General features: G+C 47.0%; 1 protein-coding gene across 5 annotated transcripts in view; it reads right to left on the bottom strand.

The window, feature by feature from the left end:
- Positions 1–6661: 6661 nt before the first annotated feature.
- afap1 (actin filament associated protein 1) overlaps positions 6662–19981 on the bottom strand; it is a 67917-nt gene continuing 54597 nt past the window's right edge. For 4 of the 5 annotated variants that reach the window (XM_030338368.1, XM_030338366.1, XM_030338365.1 and 1 more), the window contains exons 8-18: positions 19802–19877; positions 17063–17212; positions 15996–16207; positions 15367–15512; positions 14808–14925; positions 14281–14550; positions 12740–12878; positions 10455–10619; positions 9778–9968; positions 9081–9248; positions 6662–8475 (exon numbers count right to left, since the gene is read on the bottom strand). In XM_030338368.1, the coding sequence (XP_030194228.1) occupies positions 8449–8475; positions 9081–9248; positions 9778–9968; positions 10455–10619; positions 12740–12878; positions 14281–14550; positions 14808–14925; positions 15367–15512; positions 15996–16207; positions 17063–17212; positions 19802–19877 (1662 nt within the window). In that variant the 3' untranslated portion in view covers positions 6662–8448. The remainder of the gene's footprint in view (positions 8476–9080; positions 9249–9777; positions 9969–10454; positions 10620–12739; positions 12879–14280; positions 14551–14807; positions 14926–15366; positions 15513–15995; positions 16208–17062; positions 17213–19801; positions 19878–19981) is intronic. The other variant, XM_030338369.1, reaches the window with a different exon arrangement.

A 19981-nucleotide genomic window follows, 5' to 3' on the forward strand; every position in this document is an offset into this window, starting at 1 on the left:
TTTATATAATTTGTTTATATTGTTCAGTAGTTGTATGCCTACATGAGGCCGTAGCACAGTAAAAAGACGAGTTGAGCTGGTTACGTCATCGAGTCCGCTGCCGTCCTTGTAAGTGTTTACTTGGAAGTCCGGACTTGCGAAGTACGAACTTCGAAGTCCACGAGTCCGTAGTTCGCGTACTTGGATTTGAGAAACGGTCTCCCCAACTTGACGTCATGCAATGCATTCTGGGGGAATCAATAGCTAACCGCTAAAATAGTACCTACTTTTTCGTATTACATTCAGTTTTGTGATACCTAACAACATTGAATACAATAAATAACAGTTTCAATCTTTATTACCAACAAGCAAATTTCACAAATTCGTTGGAAAATAAACCCTGCAACACAGCCTTTAAAGATGTTGTATGTTATATTCAAGTTTTGTGAAGAGTGTGCGCCTCAGATTACATAAAGGGAATGGGCAAGACCTAAAAGATAGAATAAATCTATACCTTAAATAAGCATGATGTATCAGTGTACAGTAACCTACCCATTCAATTGGCATGAAGAAATGGATGGAATTCGATAGACAGGAAAAAGTCCAATATCCTTTATTCATCAGACACTTTAGCCATCTGAGGGGTGTTCCACAAAGCCGGTTTTATCACATAACCGGGTAAGTTAACCCAGGGTTTGTGGTAACCCTAGGTTTTCCGTTCCAAAAGGAACACGGTATGTTAGTTGCTATAGAAACATATGCTCTGAATCAAACCTGGTCAGAGCAGGTTTTGTTTGAAAACTCAACACCTTGTAAAAAAGGGTTTTGCAACACTGAAAAAAGAGATTATAACCCTGAAAAAAATTCAAACAAAAATTCAAACATCTGTAAACATGATTTTGTGTTCTATTTTATCTTCTTCATCATTTTCACCAACACATTTTCCAAGTATTTCTTTTTCACAAACATGTTTTCAAAGTTCAAACAATTTTACCAGAGCATTTGCAGAGTTTCAAATCTGGCACTGTTCTAACAGTGTATTTCATTGTTTCCCGGTTTTGAAACCTTGTAAATGGGATTCTTCAAACAGGTGTACATACATTGAGAAATACGTTTTGAAAGGTTGAATATTTATTTTTAAAAACTTGTAAAGGTGTACGTTTACGCCATTGCAATGTATTTTTTCAGAACTGACTTTTCAGAGATTGGACAACACAGGCGCAAGCTTTGAGTCACGTGAATATTGGCAGTGTTCTGTCGCGCATTCGTTTTGAAACTCCTGACAGTCAGTTTACGTTTCAAACACTAGTCCTTTCTCTCAATTTTCTAGGATCACAATTTAAACTCAGGGTGAAAAAAAAAGAATCATGAAGAAGGGATGTAGACGAAGCCTCTATGGTGCTTTTTATTCAGTGAACCCCTGAACTTAAAGTGTAAATTGATCCTCTGCTGAACACAGAGAACATTCAGTGAACCCGCTGAGTCGTTATTAACCAAACAGAAAAACAGTCCCTCACATGTACACAATAAACACAAGGACTCAAATAATAGAAGCAGCAGAGATGTTCTTTAAACCCATATTGTAATTAGATAGATAGATAGATAGATCCTTTAATAATCCTTTACAGGAAATTACAGTGTCACAACAGCGTGGACAGACATAACAAACACACATTCCCTCATATGCTAAAATACTTAAATACTACAATAAATACAATAATAAATACTAAATACTATAAGGTGCAAAGTTAATTTTGTGCATTGTAAAACCGTATGGCAGCTGGTATACAGGACTTCCTGTACCGCTCCGTTTTGCATATTGGTGCAATTAGTCTCTGGCTGAAGGTGCTGTTCTTGATCACCTTCAGGGCGTGGAGTGGGTGAGTGGGGTTAGACATTATTGAGGCCAGTTTGTTGAGGATTCTGGCCTCTGCCACCTGCTGGACCTTTAGCTGCTCAGCCCCGACCACTGAGCTGGCCTTCCTGATCAGCTTGTCCAGTTTCTTTTTGTCCGCTGTGCAGGCGCCTTCTCCCCAACATGCCACAGCGAAAAACAGAGCACTGGCCACCACTGAGTGGTAGACAGTGCACAGTAGGGGTTGGCAGATGTTAAATGACCTTAGTCTCCTCAAGAAAAAGAGTCGACTTTGTCCCTTCTTGTACACCGCTTCCATATGACTTTTCCAGTCCAGCTCACTGCCGAGCTGCACACCAAGGTACCTGTGGTTGGCGACCATCTCCACCATAGTGCCCCCGATGCTGATTGGTGTTGGTTGAGTCCTCCTCCTTCCCCTCCTGAAATCCACAACTATCTCCTTTGTCTTTGTGGTGTTGAGATGGAGATTATTGTGTGTACTCCACTCCACAAAATTGTCTATGGTGTCTCTGTACTCCTCCTCATTTCCCCCTTTAATGAGGCCAACAACAGCTGTGTCGTCTGAATATTTTTGCAAGAAGCAGCTTTTAGTGTTGTATTTGTAATCCGCTGTGTAGATGGTGAACAGGAATGGAGCCAGAACAGTTCCTTGTGGAGCCCCTGTGCTGCTGAGGATGGTGCATGAAATATTGTTCTGTAGGCGCACATACTGTGGTCTGAGATAAAGGTAGTCCAAACACCACAGTACCAGTAATGGATCCACCTTCATCATCTCCATCTTCTCCCCTAGCAGACGTGGCTGGATGGTATTAAAGGCAGATGAGAAGTCAAAGAATGTTATCCTTAAAGATGCATCAGGGGTGTCCAGATGTGTGTATGCCCTCTGCAGCATGTAAATGAGGGCATCATCAACACTGATGTTAGGCTGATATGCAAACTGTAAAGGGTCCATTTGCGTAGACACACTAGTGCAGAGGGAGGAGAGGACAAGTCTCTCAAATGTCTTCATGATATGTGAAGTGAGAGCTACTGGTCTGTAATCATTGTGGTTTGTGGGATGGGTCTTCTTTGGGACAGGTACTAGGCAAGATGTTTTCCACAGCCTTGGGACCTTCTGTAGGCGCAAGCTCAGGTTGAACAGGTGTGTAAGAATACCACACAACTCTGAAGAGCAAGTCTTCAGTAGCCTTGGGCTGATGTCATCGGGCCCCACTGCTTTCCCTGGCTTCAGCCTGTACAGCATCATCTTAACCTGGGCAGTATGGAAAGTCATAGGTGGGGTTGCTGGTGGAGTAGGAGGTGAGAAGAGAGGACTCTGTGCAGGTAACATCTCAGGAGTGTTGGAGAGAGGGAGGGGAGGTGGTGAGGAAGCAGCATTGGTCAGCAGACCAGGTAGGGGCGGTAGTGGTGGTGTGGGGCAGTCAAATCTGTTGAAAAATCTGTTCAGATCATCGGCCAGACTCAGTTCACCATCAGGCAGTGTACTGCCCTTCTGCTTCATGCCCGTGATCTTTCGCATTCCAGCCCTTCACTCCATCCTGCTGCAACTGTTGTTCCAGTTTGAGCAAGTATAACCTCCAAAACATCCTCTTCCTGATCTGTGTCTTGGTGGTGTGGCGGTAAGGGCTGTTGGTTAACACTCTGCAGGTGCAGGTTCGAGTCCCCGCTCGAACGGCCAATAAGAAGCTGTCCTTCATGATGAGCTTTCAGACACTTTGTAGGTTCGGGTTCCCTGCTCAGTACCAGGGTTCAAGTGGTACCTTAATAGTTACATCTTATTTCTCTATCATGTGAATGGTAAAGACAAGTATAACCTCCAAACTTGCTCTGGTTAGTGTCTTGGTGGTGCAGCGGTCAGGGCTGTTGGTTAACGCTCTGTACACTCAGGTTCGAGTCCTCGCATGCACGGCTATTAAGAAAGTTGAGCTTTCAGACACTATGTAGGTTCAGGTGCGCTGCTCAGAAACAGGGTTGAAGTGGTACCGTAATGGATACATCTTATTTCTCTATCATGTGAATGGTAAAGTCAAGTATAACCTCCAAACAAGATCTGATTAGCGTCTTGGTGGTGCAGCGGTCAGGGTTGTTGGTTAGCGCTCTTTAGACTAAGGTTCGAGTCACCGCTCACACGGCTACCAGAGGTATCTAAATGGATACATTTTATTTCTCTATCATGTGAATGGTAAAGTCAAGTATAACCTCCAAACATGCTCTGATGAGCGTCTTGGTGGTGCAGCGGTCAGGGCTGTTGGTTAACGCTCTGTAGACTCAGGTTCGAGTCCCTGCTCACACGGCCACCAGAGGTACCTTAATGGATACATCTTATTTCTCTATCATGTGAATGGTAAAGTCAAGTATAACCTCCAAACATGCTGAGGTAAGCGTCTTGGTGGTGAAGCGGTCAGAGGTAGTGGTTTAACGCTCTGTAGACTCCGGTTCGAGTCCCCGCTCACCCGGCCACCAAGAAGGGAGTACCCCCAAACGGTCCCCAACGTGGCAGAACCCTCCCATCCCCCCCTTCAGTGGGGGTGGGGGGGGGGGGTTAGGACTAAAAGGGTCTTGCTACTTTTTTGAACATCCCTCAGCCCCCACCAGCCCCCCACCAGCCCCCCACCAGCCCCAATATAGCCACCCCCCTCTAATCTAGATCTATAGATCTTTCTTGAAAAAAACACACAAAAAACACACAAATCACACACAAAACAACAAAAAACACACAAAAAACAACAAAAAAACACACAAAAAACACATCTTTCTTGAAAAAAACACACAAAAAACACCAAAAAACACCAAAAACACTATTTAAAAAAAAAACACAATTGAAAAAATAAAAATATATATATATTGGGGGGTGGGAGCAGGGGGTGGGAGCACACATAAAATATACAAAAAAGTAGCAAGACCCCTTTAGTCCTTCTACCCCCCCCCCCACCCCCACTGAAGGGGGGGATGAGAGGGTTCTCCACGTTGGGGACCGTTTGGGGGTACTCCCTTCTTGGTGGCCGGGTGAGCGGGGACTCGAACCAGAGTCTACAGAGCGTTAAACCACTGCCTCTGACCGCTTCACCACCAAGACGCTCACCAGAACATGTTTGGAGGTTATACTTGACTTTACCATTCACATGATTGAGAAATAAGATGTATCCATTAAGGTACCTCTGGTGGCCGTGTGAGCGGAGACTCGAACCTTAGTCTACAGAGCGTTAACCAACAGCCCTGACCGCTTCACCACCAAGACGCTTACCTCAGCATGTTTGGAGGTTATAATTGACTTTAACATTCACATGATTGAGAAATAAGATGTATCCATTAAGATACCTCTGGTGGCCGGGTCTCGAACCTGAGCCTACAGAGCGTTAAACCACTGCCTCTGACCGCTTCACCACCAAGACGTTCACCAGAACATGTTTGGAGGTTATACTTGACTTTACCATTCACATGATTGAGAAATAAGATGTATCCATTAAGGTACCTCTGGTGGCCGTGTGAGCAGGGACTTGAACCTTAGTCGACAGAGCGTTAACCAACAGCCCTGACCGCTTCACCACCAAGTCGCTCACTAGAACGTGTTTGGAGGGTATACTTGACTTTACCATTCACATGATTGAGAAATAAGATGTATCCATTAAGGTACCTCTGGTTGCCGCAGGGACTCAAACCTGAGTCTACAGAGCGTTAACGAACAGCCCTGACCGCTGCACCACCAAGACACTACCCAGAGCATTTTTGGAGGTTATACTTGACTTTACCATTCACATGATAGAGAAATAAGATGTATCCATTACGGTACCTCTTGAACCCTGGTTCGGAGCAGGGCACCTGAACCTACATAGTGTCTGAAAGCTCATCCTTCTTAATAGCCGTGCGTGCGGGGACTCGAACCTGCACCTGCAAAGTGTTAACCCACAGCCCTTACCGCCACACCACCAAGACACAGATCATGAAGTTTTGGAGGTTGTACTTGACTTTACAATTCACACAGTCTAGAAATAAGAGGGTGTCCATTATGGTACTTTCTCCATCAGGGGACTTAAACCCTAGGTCTAAGCGGTGAACAGAATCTAGGCTCAGCAAGAAAGGATGAGCAAATTCTTAATCCCTGTGAGCTGGGACTCGAACCTGCGTCTGAGTTTTGATGATTTGACGATTTTGTTGATGGCGGTTAGACTTTACTTTACAACTCACATAATAATAAAAAATAATAAAACGCTTGAAGTGTGGGCGTGGCGTCAGATCCGAGATCCGAGTCGGTTCGCAGAGAATACTCGAACGCAGCATACGGGTCTCAAATCTGTGCTCCAATAGATGATCTACCACATTCATGTTGTCGATTCGTTTTCGATGGGTGCATCCGTCATGTTTGTTAGCAAAGTTCTCCTTCTCTTCTTCGCTACCGGACTTCTTGCGCGCGGCACGAGAGGTGAGGTAGGAGGTCACTCGAGGCATGACTCATCAAGGGCCTCACCCTACAGCCAATAAACTTTGAAAAACGAAATGACGCTGTAGTGGAACGAACCATATATGTCCATGGTGGTCCCGGTGGCTAGCCCCACCAGGAGGTAAAATAATCTCCGTCCACTTCAACAGAGAAACACATATATATATATATATATAAAAATATATATTATATTTTTTAGATATTTATTTTTTTACATTTTCATTTTCTTTTCTTTTTTTCTTGTGAGAGTAGGTGGGGCCGAGCCCCACTTGCCCCTAATGACCAGTCGCCACTGAATGTGACACTCTGGAACCACGACAAAGAAATATTGTTTTCAGAACGCTGGCAATAAGCAGTCCAGAAAGCAATGTTTGTCAATATGTTTATTACAATATGTTTATGTATGTACACGTTTATTTGTCACCGAGGCGGCAACTGTCAAAAGTCAAACAGCGGAGTACAAAAGATCTTAAGGTGCAAAAACCATCAGTTGTGTTAACTCAAACCCTCATACCCCGCCCCAATCCTAATAGCCACACCCCCTTCTTATCCAGCAAAGGTATTTACAATGTGTTCACAATAACTGTTCTCAGACAAGCAATGTGAAGCCAAGGGAAGAATTTTTTTAAAAAAGATCCTCATTTTCATGCCGACATGCAGGCTGCGTTAAAGTTTGCAGACTTTAAAAAATGCACCAGGTGGAGAGTACAGGATAGAAAATATATACAGAAGAGAAACAACAAACCCCATCTCCCTAAGGGGTATTTATAGAAATGTGGGTGTGGTCCCGAGTACCCAATCAGACCCCACACTGCCAAAATTAAGGGATGTTGAAAGGACAACTAAACCCTAACACAACATATTTTAGATTAAAAGTGATGTAGTGGGTGTTATGGATTGACCCTAGTCAGAATCTCGACATATACGCAGAACATTTTTGAAAACGTAGGATACAATGTAAATATTGTCTGAAATTTTCCTCTATATTGCAATGCAATTGCGGGCATTTCCTGTCATTGGTAGCTTGGGGATAACGTCAATCAAACATTCTGACCCCCCTGAATCGGATGGACGTGAGTTAGTGGGAGGGGCTTGGGCAAGAGAGAGGAGGCCTGAACAGCGATAAGCACCGCCCATTACTGTTAAAGGTTCAGGAGAAAGCGTTTTTTAAATGTTGATAGTGGGCGGGGAGAAGCTCTAACGGTTTGTTTTCCTATGAAGAATTGGCAGCATCATTAACCAATCACCTAGCACCACTTTATTAACCAATCAGGAACAGAGATGGCATGAACAGTGTTTGGTATTGTAGTTTTCAGGGTGGCCCTTGAAAAAGCACAATCTTGTTTTTTTCTAACTTTGACCTACCAAAGTGGCTAACTAAACACGATAGTAGCGTCCGGCTAACATTTGCTGTGTGCAGTTGTAATCAAACACATTTAAATGATCACCAGAAGCATGACAATTAGTTCCTGTTATGAATTATCTTAGACAATGTCCCAATAGTGTTCTTAATACTAATAACTGCATCCTTAATAAAAAAACGCTTAAATATACACTTGGGGCTTTTTGAGTTGAAATGTCCCATCTCACAATATCAATTGAATAGCACCAACGGCAGACGTCGTCATGTCACTGACAAAAAAGTATTTTAAAAAATGCATAGAATAAAGGATGAATAATGGATATTTGACTGCTGTCACTGTAAAAGAATAAAATACAAGAAAGTCAGTTGAGGGCTTTCATTCATCAAAAAGAAAATTACATTAAATATATTGACATAAATAAAGCATGGGAAGCTAGTATTTTCTTCAAACATTTACAAATAAATACGTCTGACCTTTAAGAGCTTTTAAACCCAAAGTGTGAATCTGAAACTGGATTAGGTGGAATCAAAAAAATGAAAAAAGCAAATACACTTTTGGAATGAAAAACAGGTACAGTTGTAACAACATAGTTGTACCCGACTAAGTACACTAACTAAGCATGCTCAACGCTAAAATATCTAATGGTATGCTTGGAGAACTCGCTTGGTTTCAGTTACGATACTTATTCTCCTGCTTGGTCTGCTATGCTTGTGTGTCCTCGGACTGCTTGGAAGGTCTTTTTAAATAAATATATACACAAAAATAAAGTAAAACACCAGAAGTATGAAATCTTATGTGCCAGTCTTCATCTCCCATTCCTGTACAAACAAAATGGAGGGACAACGTTTTGGTTAGATAGTGCAGGATTCAAAAACAATATAAAAGTACCAAAATATTAAAGGGGTGCGCCAGGTGTGAGTATGATTAGCCATTACAAGTTTGAAAATCTGTTTTTCCATGTGCCCTAGTGACATCAATAGTGGGCGTATGCTGGATAGATCAACCACCCTACCCAGTAGACTGTATCAAATCTTGCTGATCTATCCATCGTACATATATGTGGACACGCCCACTAGGGATGTCACTAAAACACAGGGAACGGCAGATTTCCAAACTGGTTGTAATGGCTAATCACACTCACACCTGGTGGCACGATATCACCCCTTTAATACACAGAGCACTGTTCTAAAACCAAAGTAACCATACAGTATATAGAATGAGTAATAAAATAAGAGAATATCCTCATTCCTTCAATTAAAATCAAAAAAGTAGATTTTTGGTTTTGGTTTCGTTGTCAAATGCATAGTGAGCAAGTCTGGTCTTAGCCTCGATTAGTGATTTTGCCATCAAAGCCTTTCCTGTTGTAAACTGACTGAAGGGGTAATATTATGATTGTGTCTTCAAGCGGGGCCCCTCCTCGTACCTTGGCCTTCCTGAGGACGTGGCCCCTGACGGGGGGGACCTTCTGGCCGGCCGGGTGCCTGCGAAGCAGCGAGGCGCTGTTGACGGGCAGGCACAGGGACTCGGTGTCGCTGGTGTCGCAGCTGGAGAACGGGGACGACTCCAGGGTCCGCCGCACCGCCACTGGGGACTGGAGGGGAACACACCACACACACACACACACACACACACACACACACACACACACACCACACACCACACACACACACACACACACACACACACACACACACACACACACACACGAGTAAATAAACGCTCACTTTGCAGAAATGCCTACCTAATAGGGAAACAATCTAGTCTTTTGGTTGGCCCTCTCAATCTGTATGTAATCCACTAGAAGCATGTGCCATAATGAATGCAAATGGCCGCCGAGGCTGATGGGAATTCTTGCTCACGCTCATAATAAAAACTAATATCTGCTCTCGCTCTTGCGGTGTCATTTGTATGTGTGCGGTGTAGTCATGGCCAGGCTGTTGAACTCCAAGTGTGTGCGGCCTACCCTCAGGCGCAACATGCCCTCCCTGCTACTTAATGTATCTGAATGTGGATCTAGATCAAAAGCATCCGCTAAAATAACTCGAGTAGCGTGGAGGGGAGACCGTTGACCATGTACGGGGCAGGTCATGGGTGGAGGTGAGGGGGGCAGGGGGGGGTACCTGCGGAGTGGAGCTGCCGGACTTGGGCTCGATGGTGAGGCCCAGCGTGACCCCTCCGCTCAGGGCCTTCTTCAGGCTCTCCTGCACCTCGGTCATCTCCAGCTCCAGGGTGACGCGCTCCTCCTCCTTCTGCTTGCACTCGTCCTCCACCTTCTTCAGGCGCTCCGTCAGCGAGGCCAGGGTCCGCTTGCCTTCGGGGGGGGGGGGGGGGGGGGGGGGATCAAACCAGGAGTTAGACAAGATGTGGCCGTGTATCATTCCATGTTTATATTCTTGCAGACGTCCCCAAATGAGACGTCTGGGGAGAACGACATCGTCTTAGTCTTGTTAATGTCACTTTGGATCGGATCCAGTATTCTGGATCAAGTATTGACTTGTGCTAACCAATGGCCGATCAAAGAAACGTAGAACATTTTTAACTAATAATTATACACACATACCTTGGCCCTTATTTTTGGTATAATTTATTTAATGTGGGTCATATTAGTCATCGTTTAGTCCTCAAGCAGACGCTTCTAACCTGAGCCCCTTGCGGTGTCCTTAAAGAGCAGGCAGCGTTTAGGTGGACTGAACCCAGAACCTCCATGCCACCTACCTCTAGTCTAGACCAACCCCGTCCTATCGCCTTCCCCCACCCCCCCCCCCCCCCTCCACCCTGGCCCCGGCGGCCTCCTCACCGGCGGCGGCCTCCACGGCGCTCCGGAGGTCGCGGCGCTCCTTCTTGAGCTGGGTGAGCCGGTTGCGGATCTCCTGCTTCCTGCGGGCCAGCTCGTCGTCCTTGGCCTGCAGCCGCTTGGCGTCCGCCTCCACGCGGTTCTTCCCGTACTTGTACTGGTCCACGCCTACCGGGGGGGGCAGCGGTTAGGAAGACGTGATGTAATGATGCACATTGTGAGCCGCCATCTTTGTAGTTTTTCTACTGTCATCAATGCCTCTTATGGGTCTGTCTTCACACAACACATTTTTGAACATCTGGCTGCTTGGTTGTGTGCTACTGTGTCATCATTATTATCATTAAATATTTTTTGTTCAGAAAGTACAAAGACGGCAACATGGAAAGTGCTTTTGGAACTGGAGATCACATGGTTAACACACCTCCTCTACCATTGGCTGGGCGTCAGCATCAATAAACGGAAAGAGACCTTGCTTCACATCTGTATTTCTTATCTTAAAAAGTGTTTTTTGAACATTCACTCAATCCATATCAAACTTTTAACAGACCTTTTAGTCTGAGACCGACAGTGGAAAAAGCGTTGAGGGCATGGCCTGGATTCAAAGCCAACACCATCTCCAACCCCCGTCTTGGCATTTCCCCCTCAGTCCCTCAAGGTATTTAGAGGAGGATGACAGCCTACACCAGCGGTTTTAATAGTCCTTGCGCGCACATTACAGCCGAAGAAACCAAACTAAAAAACCAATGCCACCGCAATTAGCCCCCCAACCACATTCTCTGGGCCCCTCCGTCAAAATATTCACATATACAATCTCTTCCTTTTGCTAACTCCGCTATTTACGCACGCCTTAACTTTGGGGTATGGGCCTTTTTTTCTTCCTTTCAACGACGCATGGCTAATAGAAGTTATTAAACCCCAAGTCCACTTTTCCTTCACCAAACCAACTGTAATTTAGACGCGACTCCATATTCGAAATATTTTGTGGCTTTGAATTTTTCTTCACTTTTATTTTCCTAGAAAGTAGTCCAGAGGCGGGGGGGGGGGGGGGGGGGGGGGGGGGGCGGGGGTGAGCCAGACTCACTGTCTGGCTCTGTGGTCTCCATGGAAACTACTGGCTGAAGCAGAAAGGAGGAAGGATTAGCTCCGTTGCAATGTGGCGTTACTTAACATTGAAACGGTGGCGTTACGTGAGACTGCTTGGATTCAAATATTTGTGCGATGCAATTGAGGCGACTTTTAGTTCAAAGGCCTTGATGCATGAGACTTTTTCTTTCAAGCCACTGGATGAAAACTTGTTTAGTTGCTCATTAAACTACCAGCCCATGCGATTTGGTGAACTGCACGAAAAGAGTATAATTATAAACGATTTGTACAATGAACGGTCTAAAAATCTTTGACCTCCGTTGAACTCCACCCAACACGCTTGGGAGGGTGGTGTTAGCTTACTGGAGGGTGGGGTTAGCTTACTGGAGGGTGGAGTTATCTTACTGGAGGGTTGGGTTATCTTAATGGAGGGAGGGGTTATCTTAATGGAGGGAGGGGTTATCTTACTGGAGGGTGGAGTTATCTTACTGGAGGGTGGGGTTATCTTACTGGAGGGTTGGGTTATCTTACTGGAGGGTGGAGTTATCTTACTGGAGGGTGGGGTTATCTTACTGGAGGGTTGGGTTATCTTAATGGAGGGGGGGGTTAGCTTACTGGAGGGTTTGGGTTTATCTTAATGGAGGGAGGGGTTAGCTTACTGGAGGGTGGGGTTATCTTACTGGAGGGTGGGGTTATCTTACTGGAGGGTTGGGTTATCTTAATGGAGGGAGGGGTTAGCTTACTGGAGGGTGGGGTTATCTTACTGGAGGGTGGGGTTATCTTAATGGAGGGAGGGGTTAGCTTACTGGAGGGTGGGGTTAGCTTACTGGAGGGTTGGGTTATCTTAATGGAGGGAGGGGTTAGCTTACTGGAGGGTTGGGTTATCTTAATGGAGGGTGGGGTTATCTTACTGGAGGGTGGGGTTATCTTAATGGAGGGAGGGGTTATATTACTGGAGGGTTGGGTTATCTTAATGGAGGGAGGGGTTAGCTTACTGGATGGTGGGGTTATCTTACTGGAGGGTGGGGTTATCTTACTGAAGGGTGGGGTTAGCTTACTGGATGGTGGGGTTATCTTACTGGAGGGAGGGGTTAGCTTACTGGATGGTGGGGTTATCTTACTGGAGGGTGGGGTTATCTTACTGGAGGGTGGGGTTAGCCTACTGGAGGGTGGGGTTATCTAACTGGAGGGTGGCGTTAGCTTACTGGAGTTGTTGCGCTTGATGGAGGCCGTGCCGTTGGTTCCATTAACGCCGTTGGTTCCGTTCTTCTTGGGCGCGTTCTTTGGCTCCGCCTTCTGCTTTGACGCTGTCCCATTGGTCGCCGCCCCCTTCTTCCCCTTCAGCTGAGGGCGGAGCGCAGGGGGAGGAGTCAAGTCATCATAGCCAAATTCAGTGTTAGCATACTATACATGATGTCAGAATGAATACAGAATGGGTTTAACTCTCAAATTCTCGCTTGCACCTCGTGGGCGCAGACAAACTAATTCATACTCCTCAAAACGTCAATAATATCAAGTATTTCAGCTGTACTTCCCTGTGCATGACACACAGAGTAGCGTGTCGACGTGGAGGAGGAAGGGGTTTCTGCCTCGTCAGAAGCAGCCTAAACAATCCCTAGACTGCACTTGGCTCTCAGGGTGGCCCCATGGCCTGTTGTGCTTTTATAACCTCGCCTCATAATCCAGGCTGTTCTAACCAAACAATATGGATCACACAACCTCTTACACACTCCTACACACACACACACTTGTTCACACCTTGGTGCATTAACTCTACTCCTCCACTTAAACTCTTTGCTGCGGTTCAGGGATATGATGTTAACACCCTCCAGGCACCAACGCACACACCCACACGCACACACACTTCAAAGACCAGTGCGTGTGTGTGTGTGTGTCTCTGAGTGTGTGTATGCGATCTATGTATGCCTGTGTGGCATCTAGGGGGGAGGGGCCTGGGGACTGCATTTGAGGGGGTGTTATAAGTATTTTTGTTGGGGGATGGGGGTATATGTGGTCGGGAACATGGCCACCCCATGACACACACATGCTGCAAACTATCTACAGGCTATGCAGCCCTAAACGCGCACACACCTTGACATGTGTGCACATGATATATAAAACGCACGGGAACCCTAAATAACGCAAATACAATTCCAACCTGGCCGCACGCAGAACAATGTGGGTGGGAGTAAACTAATTTATTGGATCTCTTTCCCCCAAATACCCCACAGCTGGCCCTGGACGACGGAGCCACCGGCGCTATTACCGCACAGCTGGGGCTAAGGAGACTGAGGAGACGCAAGGGAGGATATTCAAACTTCTGGGTGGTCAACATCGTGTTTCTATAAAAAAGAAAAATGGTTTCCAACGGTGACAAAATATATGAGCATAAAGAACAGGAAACGAGGCGCGAACAGCCCAACCCGAATTGTGTTTTTATGGTTTTCTTAAAGAAAAACATAACCCAATGATTTGTTTCTCCTCCATGTTTTGACACCGTCTATATTATTCCACATAAACAATGTCCAATGTGCATATTTAAATGAATGCTGCATCTGAATCATAGACCACAGAATACCTGGGAGACAAGTCATCTTTATTAATAATGAAAAAAGAAAAGAAATAAACAATAAATAAATTACAGCGAAAGAACAAAGATAAAGGAACAAGATGGAGAACGTGATGGTTAATAAAGGCACTGATGGCAAAGTGTGAAGGAATGCATGCGTTAGTTAAGGTTACTCACCTGGGCGGTGTCTTTTGACTTAGCATCCGCAGAAAGGAACTTAGAGGTCACTTTAGCTGCAGGAGGTTTGGGTTTTTTAGTGGAGGAAGAGGCGGAGGAGGGTTTAGCGGGGAAGCGGGCGGCCAGCGCGGGAGAGGGCATGTTCTCGTAGAGCTCTGTGTTCTCGTAGAGCTCTGTGTTCTCGTAGAGCTCTGTGTTCTCGTAGAGTGTGTCCGATGTCTGGGCTACCTTCCCCCTGGTGGCAGGACTGGAGTACTGCGCCTCAGGTTCCTCATTTGTTTTAAGGCAAGCATAGTGTGGGCAAAGGAGAAGGATAAAGGAGGAAAGAAGAGCAATACAGACAAGTGTAGAGTGGAAAATCAGAGCAGCATCGGTAAGTTCATAGAGAAAGTTGGGTAAGAGGAGGTTATTTGCGATATTACGAGTTTGAGAATGTCGGAAGTAAAGAGCGGGAAAAAGGAAAAGCGGGATAGAACGAAAAACGAGCCATTTTGGTGAGAGTGGCCCGCGTTTGTAGTGTGTCTTACCATGCCGTTGATGGGAACATCGTCGTAATGCAGGGCCACACCACTGGGACGTGAGTAGCCACCATTGACCGGGTTGTCCAGGTAGGGGTTGGGAGACACAGCACGCTTACTGGTGAAACTGGGAGGGGACAAGACAGAACTTCTCATGTCGCAATATTGAAGGCATAAAGGAAATTCTGCTTCAAAAAAGTTTTCACCCCTTGACAAGATGACTGGTATTTATTTTAACCACCTTAAGAAAACAAGTTGTTTATACATTCGTACAAACAGTTATAAAAAACAAGTTAATGAAAGATCAATCACCAATGAAAAATGTGTCTAGAATAACATGCTTATATTACCATCGTTAATACTGCTCCTTGTTTAATATTTCCCCATTACTTTACTCTACATCGAATTTCAATAAAGTACTAATCTATATGTGTGTCCTCATCCATATAGGCCATGCCCCCACATGTCTTTAAATGGACCTGAACTGTGTCTCAGTAACAGCTCTGGGGGGGCTGTGTGGTCTGCCTCTCATGACGTAACGGGGTCCGTCGTGTGAGAGGAGGCTCACCAGAAGGACTGCTTGGCCAGTTGGATGACGTTGGCGGTGGTCTCCACGTCGATGTAGTCGTAGTGGAGTGCCGCCGGGTCAGTGGTGGAGCCCGTCTCGGCCAGCAGGACCCCCAGCCAGCGGCCCAGGGCCTCGGAGGAGGACGCCTGGGGGCCACAGGAAGAGGATCAGGACAGGAAGTACCAGCCGTGTGTTTACAATGATACATGTAGCTTAATTAAGGAATATATTTTGGCCCCATTTCTTGATATCATTTTTGTCAGCCTCATAGCATAGTTGTCATAATTGTCATAAAAGTCATGTTTGAAGGTTCATCTTGTATTTAGCGTAAATAGTCTAATCGATTTTGACTTAGACTTAGGCAGATGGTGATAATGGAGTGAATCACAGCGTTAGGGGAGTAGAATAAGGTAAGACATCACAATGTGGACAAATATGACTCAGGGAATAATAATTCGTACAAAATACAAACTTCTATTGTTGACATTTAAAGTTCAGAATCTTTGCTCGTGGAAAAGCGCTTCATAAACACGACCAACGAATAGGTTTCCACACGTCTGTGGGTGTACACTAATGTTGACGAAGACGACGACGAGGTTGACCGCCGCAACCTCCCCCCCCGCTCTCACCTCCAGCACGGCCACCTCCTGGCCGTTGCGCAGCAGGCGGAAGGCGAAGGGGTGCTTCTGGTCCAGTCCGGGGCTGACCTCGCAGCCGCGCAGGGGCAGCGAGGCCATGTGGCTGCGCAGGTCGTCGCGGTCCTTGTGCAGCAGCAGCTGGTTCTCCTTCAGACGGCACCAGCGCTCGCGCCAGCGGCTGTTGGACAGCACGTTCAGGTAGCCTAGCGGCCGGACGCAGAGCGTGCGACGTTAGGCTAATGCTCAGCCCTGCACTGCTGCTGCTACACCCACGCCCCGCTGTTCCCACCTCCCCCTGACTTTTGGTACTCCCCCTGTCCCGACTGTAAGAGTCCCCCCTCCCCCCAGACTATTGCGTCTCCCCCTCCCCCACACAAGCATTTGTATTTGTACTCCTCACCCGTTTCTTCCCCCCAACTCCCTGAGCTACACGGAGGTCCACTGTCTCCAAAAGGCCTCCCTCCCTTCAAAAACATCCACCACTGACTCCTAAGTGTTGAAATGGATCCATGGATCACCCACAAGCCACCTGTCATTCTGATTACTTCCCCTGCTACTTCTCCTGACGCAGGATCAAGGTGCAGCCATCCACTACCCCTCCTCCAGTGAGATGAGAGGGAGGCGTGGCCTATTACTGTGGGCCCTCCTCCAGTGAGATGAAGAGGGAGGCGTGGCCTATTACTGTAGGCCCTCCTCCCCTGAGATGAAGAGGGAGGCGTGGCCTATAACTGTGGGCCCCTCCTCCTATGAGATAAGGAGGGAGGCGTGGCCTATTACTGTGGCCCCTCCTCCTATGAGAAGAGGAGGGAGGCGTGGCCTATTACTGTGGGCCCTGCTCCTATGAGATGAGGAGGGAGGCGTGGCCCATTACTGTGGGCCCCTCCTCCCCTGAGATGAAGAGGGAGGCGTGACCTATTACTGTGGCCCCTCCTCCTATGAGATGAGGAGGGAGGCGTGGCCTATAACTGAGGGACCCTCCTCCTATGAGATGAGGAGGGAGGCGTGGCCTATAACTGAGGGCCCCTCCTTCTATGAGAAGAAAAGGGGGCGTGGCTTACCACATGTGGGCACCTCCTCCTCTGCCGAGGAGGTCTGCTCCTCCGAGGGCTTCTTCTTGCCCAGGCCGATGATCTTGGTGATCTTCTTGCTCGCCCCTTTGCCCAGGGTCCCGCTCTTCTGCTCCGTCTTGCCGGCTTTCTTCCCCTTCCCTGAGAGCGAGAGAGAGAGAGAGAGAGAGAGAGAGAGAGAGAGAGAGAGAGAGAGAGAGAGAGAGAGAGAGAGAGAGAGAGGGGGAGAGAGAGAGAGAGAGAGAGAGAGAGAGAGAGAGAGCGAGAGAGAGGGGGAGGGAGACAGAAAGAAAGAGATAGATTAATTGAAGTTCTAGTGAGTCAGATTGTTTTCCATAAACTTCATTTGTATGTAACTACCCAGCGTTATAGATCACAATAAGTGTTTGATTTGAAGAAACAGAAGAATTGAATCACGACCCCTGCTTCCTCTCTTTTGTAGCGGCAAAACAAAGAGTGTCAACGTGAACGCAGATGAACAGAGAACCAATGAAATAATAAACCGACGCATTAGATGAGTCAACCCCGGGGCCAGCGGGTTCATGCTGTGCGAGCCAGGGTGTTGTTTATCGGGACGAGTGGGTTGTGCAATCCCTGACCACCCCCCCCCACCCCATCCTCCTACTGCCCCCAGAACCTCCCCCCTGAGCTGGCCCGGTTCCCCCATTGTGACAGTTTGGATTCCTCCACGGACAGTGAAGAGAACCAGCGCACGCCTTGCCTTAATGGACCGGGGAAATACCGCCTGTTGGAATAGCTCGGTCTGTGGTCTCTCTCTTTCTCTCTCTATCTTTCTCTCTAGCATATTTTTATGTGACATCATCGAAGCTGCCAGTGTCTAAGGGGTGTGGGTGTGTGTTAGCGTGTGCGTGTGCGTGTGTGTGTGTATGTGTCGGGGTCAATGAGCACTATGGGGGAAAAAAATAAATGTATATACATTCCGCTGCGCTGATGTCATCTTACCGAGACACGGCTAGCAGCTAGCGCACTCACACACACACACACACACACACCCACACACACAAGCACACATTCACACACACATACACACGCACACAAACACACACACACACACACATACACACATACAAATGCACAAACGCACACACATCACTCTCTCCATTCCTAGAAGAACGGACGGTCGGATCAAACTGCATGACGCAACCCACCGCAGCGACCGCTTTAATTAAGGACGGAGCCATCTGCACTCCATTTTAGGCCGCATGCCTCGTCTTGCTGTGCACACACACATGCACTCGCACACACACACACACAGATCCTGAGGGGAGAGCCCAGACAAACGCGCAGATGGCAAACGGCTTGAATGTTTGCATGAGGTATAAAAAGGGGAGGGTGATTACTGTGTGTATATATCATCTGATCAGGTGCTGCTGATCCCCAGGGTGCCTGGGTTGGAAAGAGGGGGGCTGTGGACACGAAACACACACAGACACACACACACAAACACACACACACACACACACAGACACACACACACATAAGTGCATACACACAGCACAAGCACACACACACACACACACACACACACACACACACACACACACACACACACACACACACACACCCACACACACACACACACACACACACACACAGACACACACACATAAGTGCATTCACACAGCACACACACACACACACACACACACACACACACACACACACACACACACACACACAAACACACAAACAAGCACACCCACACACACACATCGAAGCCACAAGTATGATGTTAACTAAACAAATTTCTTACTTGATGGCTCAAGAGCTAAAAATTAGCATTGAGAGATCACTTTAATAAGACTTGAGTAGGTCATCCTCTGGTGAATTGCGGTTAAAGTTGTCTAGCTGTGCGCCTGACTCCATGAACAGCCGTTTCCAACCTACAATGCCTGTGTTTTTTTTTGTGTGGAAGCTGTGTGTGTCTGTGATTGTGTGGGGGGGCTGCGTGTGTGTGTATGTGTATGTGTGTGTGTGTGTGTTTGTGCGTGCATGTGTGTGTGCGTGCATGTGTGTGTGTTCATCTTTCCTCAATACACAAAGTAGATGCTGTACTGCACGATACACCATGCTGTTTAATGTGACCAAATGAAGTAAAAACAACAAACAAACCCAGCTCTCACTCTATCCTCTACCCTACATATAATGCATGACAGCCTCACACTAAGGCCAGATGAGTTACAGCCTCCAAAACCAGGGAGAGTGAGGTTTAAGAACTGCTTCGTTGAAAATAAATAACACATTCAATCTGACAAACAACATGCATGTAATAGATGGGGGAAATGTTCTAATCTGCGAGGAATAACTGTGACCACTCTGTATCGTTTTATGACTCAGCCTCATCATCAGATTTCGGAATAACGCTGGGAAACAAATGATGGTTTGAATTCATGGATCTCTGGGGCCTACACTGACGGGCGGACAAGGAGAACTCCTAGTTTCCATCATAAATTCTGGTGCTTTCTTGGCACGTGCTCTCGCGTTCGGGGGGGGAGAGACACGAGCGAAGGCCGAGGTGTTGAAAGGTAAACACGGCGTGGAGAGCGCTTTCCAAGCTGTGAAGAGTTCAGCCCCACAAGGGTGCGTCATTCCCAACGAACGTTGGGAATGACGCACACTTGTGGAGCTGAACTCTTCACAGGTTGGAAAGCGTTCCCTCTTCTACCCTGAAGCCCTCCTCCATCCGGGATTGTTTTCCCACTGTCTCACCTGCGTCCTTGCAGTCTCCTCCGTGGCCGTTCTCGTGGGGCAGCTCTCCGTCCGAACCCGGCCTATCGCACGACACCTGGGGGAGGAGGAGGAGGAGGAGGAGGAGGAGGAGGAGGATGGGAGGAGGAGGAGGAGGAGGGATAGGGGAGGAGAAGGGGAGGAGGAGGAGGAGATGAAGGG

This window comes from Gadus morhua, chromosome 17 (assembly GCF_902167405.1).
Source record: "Gadus morhua chromosome 17, gadMor3.0, whole genome shotgun sequence".
Taxonomy (NCBI): Eukaryota; Metazoa; Chordata; class Actinopteri; order Gadiformes; family Gadidae; genus Gadus; species Gadus morhua.